At 50.2% G+C, this 16037-nt stretch overlaps 1 protein-coding gene across 1 annotated transcript in view; it reads right to left on the bottom strand.

Annotated features, from left to right (window-relative positions):
• Positions 1-2222: 2222 nt before the first annotated feature.
• BCO1 (beta-carotene oxygenase 1) overlaps positions 2223-16037 on the bottom strand; it is a 32783-nt gene continuing 18968 nt past the window's right edge. Inside the window, 6 exon segments of the mRNA XM_025268442.3 lie at positions 2223-3943; positions 3945-4022; positions 4024-4250; positions 6601-6712; positions 8020-8114; positions 10137-10242. Of these exon segments, the coding sequence (XP_025124227.2) occupies positions 3800-3943; positions 3945-4022; positions 4024-4250; positions 6601-6712; positions 8020-8114; positions 10137-10242 (762 nt within the window). The 3' untranslated portion in view covers positions 2223-3799.

Below are 16037 nucleotides of genomic sequence, written 5' to 3'. Positions count from 1 at the left end.
GTAGATGAGTCCATGAGTGAGTGAGTGCATGAGTGACTATATGCCTGAGAAGAACAAGTATCTGAACTGAGTGGAGAGATACAGAGCATAAGAAAGAACAGAGGAAAGGAAGATGGGAGGATCTGCACAACAGTTTTTTCGCATGCAGCTGCTTTTTTCCCTGTTTGCTGAGAAGGTTGGATTTCTCAGCTCTATAGCCACGGTGACCATTTGAGCCTCTTAGATTGTAGAATGGCTTCTCAGTTTTCTATGAATCAATCAAAACCTCTGGCCTTTGAAAGAACATCCAAACCTCATTTTTCTACTCTTTGGCTCAGAAATCCAAAGTTGGGAATCTGGCCAATGCACGTGTGCTCAGTCACTCAGCTGTGTCCGACTCTTTGCACCCCCATGTAGCCTGCCAAGCTCCTCTGTCCATGGGATTTCTCAGGCAAGAATACTGGAGTGGGTTGCCATTTCCTCCTCCAAGGGATCTCCCCAATCCAGGGATCGAACCTGCATCTCCTACTTCTCCTGCATTGGCAGGTGGATTCTTTACCACTGAGCCACCTGGGAAGCCTAATCTAGCCAAAAAAAAAAAAAAAAAAGATGACAATAACAAGAACCTGAATATAGAGAGAGATGTGGGGTGGGCCCTGGAAATACACACATGAGGTCACAGATCTTGTGTCAAAATGTCCACCTGCAGGCTGGTACATATCACACCATGTCCCAGAGATGGAATAATTTGCATCCCTTAGAAGAATTTAGTGATCTGGGAAAAATACTTGTATAGTAAGGGAAAAAAGCAGGTTATAAACTGGTGGGTTATAAACCTATTGCCAATATGTAAACTGTGCATCAAGATTTTTTTTAAATGGGGGAAAAATACACCAGAAGGATTTCAGGGGTTTTCTTTTTTTTTTTTTTTAACTTTAAACTTTTTATTTTGTGTTAGGGTATAGCCGATTAACAGTGTTGTGGTAGTTTCAGGAGAACAGGGAAGGGACTCAGCCATACATATACGTGTATCCACGCTGTCCCAAACTCCCCTCCCCTCCGGGATGCCACGTAACACTGAGTAGAGTTCCATGTGCTGCACAGTAGGTCCTTGTTGGTTTAGGGGTTTCCTTCTGGTAATGGGGTTATGGGTATCTTTTTCATTGCTTGGTTAACAACACGAGGGGTTCTACAATGAATATATATGAATTTTATAATCACAGAAAGCAATCCCCTTAATTCTCTCTCTTTCCACTGCTCTCTTGGGGAATCTACTCTGCACCTGCTTTGTTCAGTCAACCCACCTCTGCTCCACACCCTCATCGGGAGCTGCACCCTCAGCATCTTGCCAGGTGCTCCCGAAGGCCACTCAGCATGTCCCTCCTGGTCCCAGGAGGAAGGCAGGCTGGCTCATCCCCACCTGTCCCAACACAGGGCTCCCACATCCCTCCCCACTCGCTGTGTGCAAGGAAACTCCAGCCTCCTGCTGGTGCTTGACCTCGAGAGCCCACTTCCAGCTGCAGCAGGCGGCCCTGTGTCTGCACCTGGTTCCTACTCCTGGAAGGAACCTGAAGAGCAGAGGCCCCGGGTCTCACCGCTGTTGGATGAAGAGGAAGTTGGCGGCGACTTTTCTGTCTGCATGTTCTGATTTGCCGTGAGGAAGACTTTTCCCGGCCATTTAAAAACCATCCAAACTGTCTCTAAATAGCATAAGAAGTGATCAAAGGTGTTTTCATGTAACCTGGACCCGCAGCCATCTCAACAGTCAGTCAGATGCTTGGTGACTTTCAGAGGAAATGAGTACAACCCAGTAATGCGGATACAGCTGGAATGCACTTATATTTTTTGTGAGTTGATATTCCCTGGTAGCTCAGCTGCTAAATAATCTGCTTGCAATGCAGGAGACCCCGGTTCAATTCCTGGGTTAGGAAGATCCCCTGGAGAAGGGATGGGCTACCTGCTCCAGTATTCTTGCCTGGAGAATCCACATGGATAGAGGAGCCTGGCAGGCTACAGTCCATGGGGTGCAAAGAGTTGGATACAACTGAGCGACTAAGCACATGTCCACGTACACATCTAGCTTATTCCTGGGGTGGGATCAAATTAGAGAAAACCTGGATGGAAAAAGTTAGTGGGTCAAACATTTGCAGGCTTACCACGTACCTGATACATCCTTAGAGCGCTTGTGAAATACCGTGGCTTTATCAAAGCAATAAACAAATCCCCGGTGATTTTTCCTGCAGAACTTCCTGGTCACACGTTACACCCACATGAAGCATAACAAGGAAGGCTCCCAGGGTAAGACAGACGGTCTCGGCTTCAAGAAAGGCGCATGCGTCTTGGCTCCTGCAGCCTTTTGAGCTAATTACCCTGGCCTGTGTCTGAAACACAGGGGAATTCAGGATCGAGATAAATCAGACGTCCTACCACTGACCTTTGGTGTTTTTGAAACTGAGAAGAAAAGACGTGGTATGCCAGCCTTCCTCATCGGTCTGGTATTTCACCTGTCTTCCTAAGCAAGGCAAATAAACCACGACATACTTTTCTTCCATGCCGAACTGCGCCCTTTTTTCATGGCCATATCTGGGTAGTGTTTGACAATGAGAATTGAGTAGAGGTGGGGAAGCATTTTTTAAATACCACCCTCTTCTCAAATATTTAAAGTAAAATAATGAATAGGTGAGTGACTGTCCCATCTGTCAACTCTTTTCCGTTCCTGCCACCCAAATGCAGGCCTCCATCACGTGTTTCTTAGGCCACCATGGTTGACATTTCCTCCCAATCCATCTTATCAATACTGGAGATGCTGAGGTCCCCAGAGGAGAAGAGTAGATGGTCTTCATTCTGCCATCCCCAAGGTTTATTTATTTATTTTGCCATCCCCAGGGTTTGAGTTTTTGTCTGATGGGCTCCATGAGCTGAGCTGAAATGGAAATAATGGAATGGTACATGAGCTTTTGAGGAACAACAGGGGAAGAAAGAGAGACCAAGGATGGCTGGAAGAGGAACCTGGGCGTCATCATTGGTCTCCATGTGAACCACCTTCCTGGTCTTCCTGGGACACCTTCAGTAAAATATGTATTTCTTTAAAAAAAAAAAACCTATTTCTTGTGGGTACATTACAGTTGTATTTCTTCATTGGTGGAATTCATTCATCCAACAAATATTTAATTGAGAGCCTGATCCTCCAGTCAGTTTTCCAGGTGCAGCGGGTAGAGTAGTGAATAAAATACACCCAACACAGGACAACTTGGGTGAAAACAAATGACAGCGTGGCTGAATCTCCAGGGAACACTGCCGAGGGGACTCCTGTCCTGTATGGCTCTGATGCACCTCACTGCCCTGGTTCTCAGTCAGGCAAGACAGGACTCAGTCCTGGACTCCAGCCCCTCCACGCCCTGCTGCAGTGGGGGACCCCACACCAGCCCTCTGGCCCCCTGGGTGTACCGTGAGGCGCCTGTCTTTGCCTCTGTTTCTCTGCCTTAGAAGATCTTCAGAGGAAGAAGCCATGTAAAAAAATAAAATTAAGGTCTGACAGGGCTTTAAAGTTTTAATTTATATTATGCCATGCCTTGCATGGAATGACCACAGAGCACACGCCTTCTGGGTCCGCTGGTTGAGAAAGCTGGAACTCACGACCAGGTCCACTCGGAAAGCAGAGAGGGAGCAGGGAGCAATGATAAATCTTTCTGTGTCTCTTCTCCAATGGGTCATAGGTCCCCATTCTAGGGACAATGATTATGTGACAATACAGTTTCTGATTCATGGTCACTGTCTTTGTACTCAAGGAAGGGGGCTTTCTTACAAGGGCTAGAGCTAATCAATAAACATTTGATTGACTTTCAAGCAAGGTCCTCATGGCCAAAATAAAATGAAAGAAAAGATACCGATGAGTTCTGTTTTCAGAACGTTGACTCAAAGCAGCTGCGGAAAGAATAAGTGCGAAATGGAATGAAGGACCACCTCTCCTGCACCTCCCCCGGGGCGGGGCCAGCCGGGAGCTGGGCAGAGCTGGTCCCCAGGACCAAAGCCTCCAGGCTGTCAGGTCCGTGGGGCCGCACGTCCGGCGGCAGCCCTGGCCGGCGCCTCCCAGGAAGGGGCCTGCTTCCCCGGGTCCCAGCCTGCGTCTGGGATGAACAGCCCGTGGATATCCAGGTGCATCTCCACATCGACGGATGCGCGGGCCAGTTCCGTAAAAGTTCTGGCATCGAGAACCAGCAGAAAAGGCGACTTCTGGGGATCGGTAGAGACTATGGCCGATAAGATAATCCCTTTGGGGAAACAAAGAGAGACATTTTGTAAAAGTGCACACTCGAACCTCTTCCAGCTGGGGGGGCTAAGTTTCTCAGCTCTGTCTCCCTGTTCTTTGTACCTAATGCGAAGAGTTGACTCATTGGAAAAGACCCTGATGCTGGGAGGGATTGGGGGCAGGAGGAGAAGGGGACGACAGAGGATGAGATGGCTGGATGGCATCACTGACTCGATGGACGTTGAGTTTGGGCGAACTCCGGGAGTTGGTGATGGACAGGGAGGCCTGGCGTGCTGTGATTCATGGGGTCACAAAGAGTCGACTCGACTGAGCGGCTGAACTGAACTGAATCGAAACAGAAGGGAAGTGAATTTGATATTCTGTGTGAGCTGAAGGGAAAGGCCAGGGAAATCGGAAGGCTTGGCTGGGCCCGTCCCCTCACCTTTCTGAGCCTCAGTCTCTTCATCTGTAGAGTGGGGATAATCTCCCCACTCTCAGGGGACTGCTGAGAGGATCTTGCACAGTCAGTTATGAAAGCACTTTGTGAATTATTGCACATACAGAAGAATGGCTATTTTCCTACTATTTAGAAATTCCAGTTACAGTGAATCAGCTTCAACACTGCACTTAGCCTAAACTCAGACCTGCTGCATTCAAATGGCATTTGAACAAGTGCAACCCACCTCATGTGTGTGCAGCTTTCCCCTTTGTGAAATGAGAATAGTCTAAATATTCACTCTCAAAGGGACAGAGGGCTAAACAAAATAGAGCAATAAACTTCCAGCAAATATTCCTGATTCTTCCTGAGGCCTCCCGGGTTTCAGAGTGGCTAAGCACAACTGAGGTCAAATCAGCTTGGACTCAAACCCTCCCCTGTGTATGTACTGGGCGTGCAACCGTGGGTAAGTGACCGCAGGCTCCGAGCCTTTCCTCTGGTGGAATGAAGACAAGGCTGCTTCCTGTCCACAGGAGAATATGCAGGGCGTACATGCCCAACCCGGGGGAGGCCAGCCTCGGCAGGAGGTGGCACCAACCGTCCCCTACCTTAGAGGCAACAGTGACTCGGGTCCCCTGCCTGGCACGCTGTGCCAGGCAGGTCAATAGGAAGACACTCCCAGGTAGAAAACCACTCCCTTCTCGCCCGAGGGAAGCAGCTGGCAGGCTCAGCGGGCAGCCTGCCCTCCCCCCAGGTGTTGGCAGCCCCACCCAGGCTTCTAGTTACCCTCCTTGGCATCCCCAGGGGGACGGGCAGGGCATTTCTGGGGCAAAATCAAGGAGGGAAAGGACCTTTTGGTCAGGTGCAAACCTGGACGAGAGAGGAATCCCACAAGCTTTTTGAGGGGCTCCCTGGAAAGTTTACGTGCTCAGAGGAGTTACAAGTTCTGACCCAGCCACCGCAATGAATTTTAAAACCAAGATTCCACACTCTGGGCCAGGGCAGTGTTGCTCTGTAGAAAGGAAGTGGGCTTTTGTGTTAGTCTCCCCCAAAAGGAGGTCTCTCCTTCTGCCCCTGGGAGATGACGCCCGAGTCCTTGGACTGTTGGTCTGACGAGAGGGTCTTTATTTACCTGAGGCCATGCCATCCAACCCGGCCTAGCAAAGTGATTCGGGGAGGCCTTGGGCCGCAGGGCTTCCCAGGAGGCACTAATGGTAAAGGTCTCACCTGCCAGTGCAGGAGATATAAGAGATGCAGGTTGGATCCCTGGGTAAGGAAGATCCCCAGGAGGAGGGCATGGCAACCGACTCCAGTGTTCCTGCCTGGAGAATCCCATGGACAGAGGAGCCTGGTGGGCAACAGTCCATGGTGACGCAAAGAGTGGGACACGATGGAAGCAATTTAGCACTTGGGCCACAGCCCTCAGCTCGACCTCCAGAGGGGCGAAGACTAGAAGTCAGCGCGGTCCGCGCGACCACGCCCCACACGGGCTCTGAGGCTGAGGGAGCACCCCTGGTTGGCCGCGCTCCGTGGAGCTCGTTGGGGAAGTGGGAGTGGCCTGTGACTCCCGCAGGGAGGATCACCGGAGACCACCCATGGGATTCTCCCGGATTCCATCCCACTCGCCTTTTCTCTTTCAGTCTGTACCCTTCCGCTGAGATAACCGTCCCCACGAGTGTAACAGCTTTCAGTGTCTTCTGTGGGTGCTCCTACTGAAGCTGAGGGTGGTCTTGGGGACCCCTGAACTTGCAGCTGATGTCAGAAGTGGGGGTGGGCTTGTTATCGCTTTGCACTCAGAACCGCCTGGACTTCAAAGCATGGCTGCACCAGCTGTGTGATGAGGGCGGAGTCACAAGTCGAGACCCGAAAGGTGTCTGGGTTTGAGGGGTGACCACAAGCACAGTGCAGCAAGCAGGTTGCCCTTCCCAGGCCTTACCATCATCCTCGTCCTTGGCACCCGGTGTGGGCACGAACAGGGGCTCCGCCGGCCAGCAGTGCTCCTCTCTCCACTTCAAGGAGGACTTGGTGAGAATGTCATATTTTATTATCTGCACATGCAAAGGGCACAAAGGCGAAATGAGTGGTTGCAGGGCATGCTCATTCCCGGCGAATAGGAAGGCGTCAAGGCCCCAGAGAAGGGGTGAGCGCCTCAGATGGGGACCTCACACTAGCGAGCATAGGCCCCAGATGACACCTGCCTTTGGTCAGCACAAAAACAGGAAAGCAGCTCCCTTCCTTCTCCGACTTTAAGCTAAGGTCCCCCGGCCACAGCAGAGCTGATATATACTCTGAATTCTTTAAGAAATAAGAACCCTGGATTTATCTGATATTGGGCACTATATTGCAATTTTTATACATATCAGATAATCTAACATATTCAATGCCCAGCCTTTAAAGCATAATGTGCTTTCTTTATTGCTTTCCAAGCGTGCTTCCCTGGCCTTCTCTCTGTCTCTAATAAGCCTCTTTCCTCTTAGGGTGTGGGATTAATGGGGAGTGGCTCGGGGTGTGTGGATGCGCGTGTGGGAACCTTAATTTTTCTCATTGTACATTCCTGCACTGATTGCATTTTTTAAAAAAAGATTTTCCATTTTCTTACTAAAAACTGAAGCTACTAAGGAAAGGTGATGTCTGTACAGCACTCAGCATGGTCCCTGGGAAACAGCAAGTGTTCAACAAATAGCAGTTTAAGAACCAAAATATGAACCGCTGTGCTGAACACCTGAAACTAACGTGATATTGTAAATCAGCCCTGTTGTTACAGCTGTTTAGTTGCCAAGTCATGTCCGACTCTGTGACCCCATGGACTGTAGCCTGCCAGGCTGCTCTGTCTATGAGATTTCCCAGGTAAGAACATTGGAGTGGGTTCCCATTTCTTTCTCCAGGGGATCTTCTGGACACAGGGATTGAACCCTCATCTCCTACACTGGCAGGTGAATTCTTTACCACTGAGCCACTATACTTGAATAAAAAAATTTTAAAAAGCAAAAGAAATCCTCCAAGTTTCAGCTCTACCTTCTCTGCTTGAGACTATGAGTTCCTTGAGGGCAGGAACCAGGATCCTCCTGTTCACTTGCTTTTCCTGGGTGCCTAAGCTGGTGCTCAATAAACATGCATCCGATAAAGAAATCAGTGGATAAACTCCGGCCACCACGTCTTACCTGAGTGAAGCCCATTAGGAGCAGTTCCCTCTCCTGGATGCTCCGTCATTGCTTCCAGCATATTTTGTCCCAAACTGACCTCTCTCTCTAACCTACCCCCATCCCCAAGGGCATCTCAGTCCTGACATCCCTGAGAACTCAGCTTTGCAGACAGACATGACCATCCCAGGCTGTCCCCCGCCGGGGACCAGTACCTTGGTTGGGATGGGGCTCCACTGGACTCCAGCAGCAAAGATATAGCGGTATGGCTTCCCATTGTGGGCATAATTGATCCGAGGCAGTTCTAAGCCTGGAGAGAGATGACACGGCTGACAGAGCCCCCTTCAGGAGGGCTGGGACCACCCGCCCTTCGTGGCATCCAGGCCAGGCATCCTTTCTACAAAAATGGCTCCCAAGCCAGGATCCCTGAACTTCACTCAGGCCCTGAGTTGGATCAAGGGTGGTCAAAGGGCAGGAGGAGGGAACCTTGGATAATTACCCCAGCTCTATTAGAAGCTTCGGGAGCAAGGTAAGATAGACCTTGGTTTTTAAGTGTATAAACATCTTTAATTATCCAAGATAGAAATCAAAGAGAATTACATGATTAAAATCAGAGGCCACTGCAACTTTTTAAAAGCTCTTTAAAAAAAAAAAGTACGTGCGTGCAAATGTATGTGGGTGTGAACAGAAACTTCTGAAGTGTGGAGGAAGCATCAGTGGGGAATAGTTAGATAAATCTAATGAAATCATATAATAAAAAGTAATATTTTCAAAGAATTTTAGTAACATGGGAAAATGTCCCCATGATAACATTAGATGTAAAAGGCTGCTTAGAGAATTATCACCACTATGTTATAAATGTAGAGGAAAAGTTTAGAAGTGCTGCTGGGGTGATAACTTCCTTATTGTGGCTCATAGTTAATATTGTCCATTCTAAGTTTCTCATGTGAAAATTTCATTATATCTATCACTTTTGTAATCCAAAAAAGCCTTCAAATTTCATCCATGTCCATGTATACATATTTACATATGTCTGCTGTGTCATATTAAATTTCCAAGTCCCCCCGCCGTGGCATGGGGCAGCGATGCGGGGAGCCGGGCCCCTGGAGCCCTGCCCCTGCACTCCCCAGCCGTGTCCTGGGCAGGCCAGTTCGCTCCTCACCTACGCACTGAGCACGCCCTGCTCTGAGCCTGCTTCCGTCTCGTGCTTAAGACAACACTGAGCACGGGGCGCAGGCCCTGCTCCACAGGCTTCTGCTCTAGGACGGTGGTTCCCGGTCGGGCTGCAGGCCCCGGACGCTGCTCAACAGCCGCAACGCCCAGCGCCGCCCCCTCCACCCCGCGGCCGCAGCGCTGGGCAGGGAAGCCTTGCTCAGGGGGCTGTGGCTTCTCTCCGAGGGGCTTTACGTTCTGCGTGGCGCACAGCCTTTCTGAGGCCCAGTTTTCTCCTCTGGCCAGCAGAGGAGACAGCGCCTGTTCTGCAGGGTGCTCAGTGTGCCCAGGTGGAGACCCGCGTATGCTGTGCTGTCCAGCACACGGCAGCATCGGAACTGTGGTTTCCTCAGGGTGTAGGCCCTGCAGTGGGATTGCTGCGTCACATGGTAGTTTTATTCCTAGTTTTCAAAGAAATCTCCATACTGTTTTCCATAGTGGCTGTATCAGTTTACATTCCCACCAACTTTGCAAGAGGGGGTTCCCTTTTCTCCATACCCTCTCCAGCATTTTTTTTTTATAGATTTTTTTTTGTTTTTTGGCTGATGCTGGCCATTCTGACCGGTGTGAGCTGATACCTCCCTGCAGTTTTGATTTCCATTTCTCTAATAATGAGCAATGTCGAGCATTTTTTGCAAATGCATGGCAGCATTTGAGACAGAGAACAAGTTAGTGGTTACCAGTGAGGGGGGAGGAAGGGGTGATACAGGTGTGGGGAGAGGGAAGTACAGACTATTGGATGTAAGACAGGCTCAAGGATGATTGTACAACATGGGGAACAGAGCCAATATTTTGGAATAACGAAGTGGAAAGTAACCTTTAAAAAGTGTATAAAAATTTAAATGCAATAAATAAATAAATGTTTTAGAAGAAAGCAAAAAAATAACATGGCAGCATTCAAAAGGCCAGCCGTGAAAGTTCCCGGGTCTAGAGACCACCCCAGTGCTGGGAGGGGTGTGAAGGTACATGAGAGAGAAGCGTCTCCAGTACAACGCCTAGAGTCCCACAGCCTTCCCTTCCCTCCCTGGTCCACACACAGCTCCTCTGCACTGGACGGAGGCGTTACGTAAAGAGGACATTCAGCCCTTCCTCTGACCACAGGAGAGAAGATGCGTTTTACCTTCATAGAGCAACTCCGGCTGACAGTAGACTTGGTCATCTTTTTCCTTTAGGGCTCGTGCTGTTGTAGACGACAGTTTGATTAAATTGGAGCCCACTTCTGCATTCTGAAAGAGATCAGTTTTTCCAAATAAATCAAAACGTTGTCCAGAGCAAACACTGGCTTTATGTGCATATTTTTAAAAGAACGCTTCAGTGTCTATCATCTTGTTTTGGCCTCACGCTAGCCACCAGAAGCAGCTATTACATGATTGGTGTTCTCAGTTAAAAATGAGAATCGGGGACTGGAGGTGACTCCCCGAAGAAGGCAAAGCTGGTGGGTTGTGGAAGGGGGCTCTGAAACCTTGGAACTTTTCTCCTGCTCTGGGCTGCCTGATCCCTCACAGGTGAAATGGGTAAGTTCTCGCTTTTTAAATACTGTGTGAGTCATTTGTCAAAGGCTGCATCAGTTATTAAAAAGGTGTTTATAAAGAGTTCATAATGACATGGGGAACACCGAGTGAAAGAGCAGAGAGAACCACAGACACGGTCTGAACTCAGCCAGGTTAAAAAAGAAAAGAAATCACATTGAAAAGAGCCTGGGAGAAATGTGCCAAATAGTAACAATAGAGCATGCAGCGGGTGATGCAGACTTTAATTTCTTTGTCTATGTTTTCTAGATTTTCAGTATTTTCTCTTATGAAAAAATAGGAGAAAAACAAACAAGCAGGAAAGAAAAACAAACATGAGAAAAAAATTACTTGGGAGGAAAAAATATCTATGAAGGACATCTCTTGGTCTTAAGTGATAGTCAAGACTTGGTTCAGTACTTTAACCCGGGAGAGAGACGTAACACAATTAATTAAATATCTATCGAGCAGCAGTTACTCCCTGTGTCCCCACACACTTGCCATGGTACTTGAACAAGTTACTTGACATCTCTGAAGTTCAGTTTCCCCACCTGTATAATGAGGTATAGCACAAGCATTGTATAAATAGCATATGCATCTCCGAGTTATCATGCAAATTAAATAAAATAACTAACCCATGCTGTTGGCTTACAAGAAGGCCAGGTTAACAGTAAGTGCTAAACAAATGTTAACTGCTGTTGATCACATAATTGTATTATTATATTATTATTATTGCCACTACCCCTGGTGGGTGAGTTCAGGTGGGGCACTTGGGAGGGGGATAAGGAACAAGACCACCAGCATCTGTGAAATTCCAGGAGGAGAATTACTACCATGCCTGACTTCTCATTTGAACTTTTCTCGACTTTCCAAATGTCTCCAAACAAGTTTTTATAATTAAATCGATAAATGGCAACCCACTCCAGTATTCTTGCCTGGAAAAATCCCATGGACAGAAGGGCCTGGTGAGCTAAAGTCCGGGGGGTCACAAAAGAGTCGGACACAACTTAGCAACTACCCAACAACAACAGATTTGAACAACAGCAGCTTTTTGCTAGGAAAGCAGGACATTTACTGCATCTTAGAAGCTGAAGTTTGAGATGTGTTTAGTGCAATCCCAGTTGACAGAGGAGGAAACTGAGGCCCAGGCTAGGAAAGTGGCTTGCCCAGGGTCACACTAGGGGAGCAGAAGCTGAGCCCAGACCTCCACACTGTGGTTCTTCTGCTCAGAAGCAGAAGCACTGCAGGCAGCAGGCAAAGCAAGTGCAAAGGCCCTGGGGCTGGCCCATTCCCCTCCCACAGGTCTCAGCTCCAGCGTCCCTTTCCCTGACAGCTCAGTCTGCAGTGTCTCCAAGGCGTCTGTCCCACACTGTAATTATCTCCTTTATGGACCTGGCTCCTTCTTCGATGCTGTCTTCCCTGTGAAGACAGGACCACATTTCACCCTGTGCATGGCACACAGGCAGCTCCTAAGAAGCAACTGCTAAAGGAATGTGTGAACGTATGCCTTAATGAGCTTTTCCTTCGACTCTCAAGAGGCAGAACATGTGCTTTGCAGGTGGTTGTAAGAATCAGACAAAGGGCGTGAAACAGTCGTCCAGTGCCCGGCACACCGGGCGTCTTGTTGGGAGCAGCTCGTTTGCCTCCGCCCGTGCACACAGCTGCACAGATGGCGAGAGGCCCTGCCGGTTGCCTTGTAGTCACGAGGCAGCAGCCACGGGCCTCTTGTGCATGTCCTGGGCTTGATTCTCAGGGAGGCGGTCTGCGGACATGTTTTCTAGCTCCAGCATGAAACTGGTCAGACTGGTTGAGGCATGGACCGTGAGTTTTTCCACACACAGCAGTAACGAGCATGACTCAGCTGCTTTCTGTGGCCAGTGTGTATGGCTTTGGGAAGAAATCGCTCTCCAGCCAGAATTCAATAAAATCTTGCAGACTGGCTTTGAAATTCTTCAATGCGAGGGACCTCCCAGGAGAAGCAGTTAATCTCAGTCATCCCCCTAAAACACTGGCTTTGAAGTTTGGCAGTCCTGGGTGTGAAATCTGACTCTATAGGTTTCTTCGTGAGTTCCAGCAGGCCTCCCTGAGACTAGGTGAACTGGAGCCTGCTTCCTTGTTTGTAAAACTGGGGGCAATCTGTAACTTCTGGACAGATGGTGAGTGCAAGCGAAGGTCCCTTCGACCGGCATCTGAGCACCGTGGTTAGGATTAAATTAAATAATGGTTATGAAAACACCTGGTCCAGGGCCAAACCCACTGTAGTTAGTAACTTGGAATGAGACAGACAAGCACGCAAATCCCAGCTCAAATCCTACGATGATTCTGCGACGTTTGGCACGTTACTTTCTCTCTCATCTGTTGTCATGGGGATGACAAATAACTTCAAGCACTCACATGCAGATTCGGTGAGGAGCATGCAGACCATTACACACCCCACACGTTTGAGGGGGGCATGGCAACCCACTCCAGTATTCTTGCCTGGAGAACCCCCATGGACAGAGGAGCCTAGTGGGCCACAGTCCATGGGGTCGCACAGAGTTGGACATGACCGAAATGACTCAGCACTCACGCAACATTTGCAGGACCCAGGATGAGCGCAGAGGCCCACCAACCCTGTGTCCACATATATTGAATGGTTAAGTCAAATACCATTTTATCTTCCCTTCCTTTATACACAGAGCTTCAACGTGTTGTGGAACTGTGCTGTCCAGGGTGAGGCAACCACCCCCAGCCACAGGTGGCTATTTAAATTTAAATTCAGTAAAATTTAAAATTCCATTCCTCGGCTTCACTGGCTGCATTTCAATAGCCCAGGCATCCAGTCCAGCGGCTACTGCGTTGGACAGAGAACATTGCTTCATCGCGGCAGGTTTCTAGTGCAAGGTGCTGGGTCTGGAAGCACGCATGTGAATTTAGAATTCCAGGACTCCTTGGCCTTCTGGAGTGGGCTGCAGGGGAGAATGAAGGCCGGCCTCTGGGCCCAGGCTCCCCACCCCCTTTTCTCCCCGCTGCATGGAAGCCCCAGCCTCCCTGCCTTCCTTGTGGGCCTGAGGCTGACACACCAGCAGCACTGTCTGCCCTCAGGAGGACAGAGGCAGGCGCTGGAGGCAGGTGTGGGACATCTGGGCAAGGAACTCAGGGATCCCAGGTTACAGCTGGGGTCGGAATGGTGCCCTTCTGGGTGGGCATCCTGTGGCCCCGTGGGTTCCTCACTCTGTGGAGAAGGGCCACTGGAGAAAAGCCAGATCAGGGGCCCCTCTGGCCTGGGTCTACGAGAAGAAAAGGCGTCCAACACAGGGCCCAGCGCAGAGGGGGCCCTCGAGGAACAGGGCTTCTCTTGCTATTTGAACACAAGACAAACCAAATTCACGGAGCCAGGAGTTGGAGCCACCCCTTCGAGGTCAAAGATGCCACCCCCATGGCAGCGCACGGAGCCCTGCAGGGTGAGGGCAGGGCAGCTGGCACAAACGGGCCACACCACCCAGGCCCCTGGAGGCCTAGCCCCACCTTAGACAACCCCCATGCCACCCTAACAAACAGGCCAAGGGTACCAACGGGCCCCTCCTTCCTCTGACCCCAGCTGGCCCAAATGCCAGAGAATCTGGGACAGCTGGGAGGCCTCAGACTTCTGAACACACTTCATTCACTTTAGCCCATTCTACGTGGAAGGCGCTTTCCACTTCGGAAGTGTTCCAACTGCTAAAGGAAGGCCTTGTGTCCTTTGAGAGACCTTGCATCACCTTTCTCATTCATTCATTTAAAATATCTAAGGGCTTCAAGAGAACCTGTGGAGAGCCAGACCCTGTGATGGGTACAGGGGATAAATAGCTGACAAGACCAAGAGTCCGGGCCCCCTGGGAGCTTTCACAGGAAGAGGTGACCCAACAAGCTCATTACTCCTGAGATCAATGTGAGCAAAGAGTTGTAGGTGCCACTGGGATGTACAAACCCACTGAGGGAGTCAGGACGCCAGACCTGAAGGATGAGCAGGAACTAGGATCCTGGGGTGGGGGTGGGGGGTGCCTGGGAGCCATGCCCACCCCGACCCCTCCCCTGGAGGTCCTGCCTTCACTGGACTGGTGGTCCCGGAGCCCCCAGGCCAGTCCGACCAGCGGCCAGGACGAGAATGGAGGACTCATGGAAAGAGGACGACAGAGGGACAGCGACGCGCAAAGGCCCCAGAAAGAAGGGCATTTGAGAAAAGGTGGCATCGCCCGCCCCCAAGGCCCCTCTGTAATGTAGATTGCGGATGGGGTGGAATTGGAGCTGCTGGATCTGAACACACAGGCCGTGTCTGCCTGCTCAACCTGCCCCTGTCCACATGCAGTGAAGCAAGAAGACATTTTTTTAAGGGACAATAAATAGCAATTAAAAAGCGTGGCCAGAGCTACCCTTCCCAGCGCTCACTTTTCTTTGCAGATGGTTCACGCAGCGCCTGTTTAAACTGTACAGGCTAAACTTCTTAGCTTGGTTCCAAGGAAGCAGATTGTTTCTCGAGCTTGTTAAGAGGTGACAGAATCCCGCGGTGCGGCGTCAGAGGAGAGTGCTTCCTCTCTGTGCACCACCCCAGGCTGAGGTCTGTGAGGCAGGGGGAAGGGTCGGGCCTCCGGACTCGCCCTCTGGGTGACAGCCCCCCACCCCGCCCCCATTGCACCCTGGAGCCAGGAAATGCTCCAAGCACTGCACTGTGGAACTTCCCAGAGTGGGGGGCGCAGAGGCCAGGGGCTCAGGTGGAGATTCTGTGGGGCCCTGCTGTTCACTCGTTAGCCCTGAATCACACTGGGAGAAAGTTAATCCCTTCTCTTCCAATCTTCCTGACCGGGTCAAGGAGAGCGTCTCAGTTACGTGCCACTATACCCTTAACACCGAATACTTTCCCAGTGTTCTCTTTAAGGGAGAGATCGGGTCTTGGCAAGAGCAACAGCATCAGGCCAGTGCTCGGGACCTGTGCTTCGTCACAGCACTTGGTGCTCATCGCTTCCTCCTTCGGCAGCACGCAACGCTGGCTTTGCCCTGGGTTGTCATAGGTTCCCTTCCAAATGAGTTAGGGAAAGAGTGAGTTGATTTAAATGAAAACGTGATTTTGTAAATTTAACAGAAGTGGTAGGAAATACAGTGAACATCATGACAGAGATACACAAGTGACTGCAGATGGGGGGAAACGCTGGAGAGGAGAAAGGACCCAGCTCTGTGGTCTGACAAAGCTGGGCTCAAATGCAGGCCCCAGGGCCTCTGGCTGGGAGGGGTCTAGGGGGGGTGGCGGAAGCCTCCCTGGGCATGTAGGAGTGTCTCCTGTTCCCTAGGCCTGCAGGGGGGACCCTGTGAGGGGTCAGGGTGACCCCCTGGGGCGATCTGCAGAGTTATACCCCTTACCAGCTCCAAGGAAGGGCTCAGAGCCAGTCTTGGCTTTGCTACCAGGCTGTGTGATCTTGGGCACATTCCTTAACCTCTCTGAGCCTCAGTTTCTTCATCTGTAAAATGAGGCTAACGTGTGGATCTCTCCCATAGGTTTT

This window comes from Bubalus bubalis, chromosome 18, assembly GCF_019923935.1.
Source record: "Bubalus bubalis isolate 160015118507 breed Murrah chromosome 18, NDDB_SH_1, whole genome shotgun sequence".
NCBI classification, from domain to species: Eukaryota; Metazoa; Chordata; class Mammalia; order Artiodactyla; family Bovidae; genus Bubalus; species Bubalus bubalis.
The sequence above is the reverse complement of the archived record's forward strand: the minus strand, read 5'-3'. Positions and strand labels throughout refer to the sequence as shown.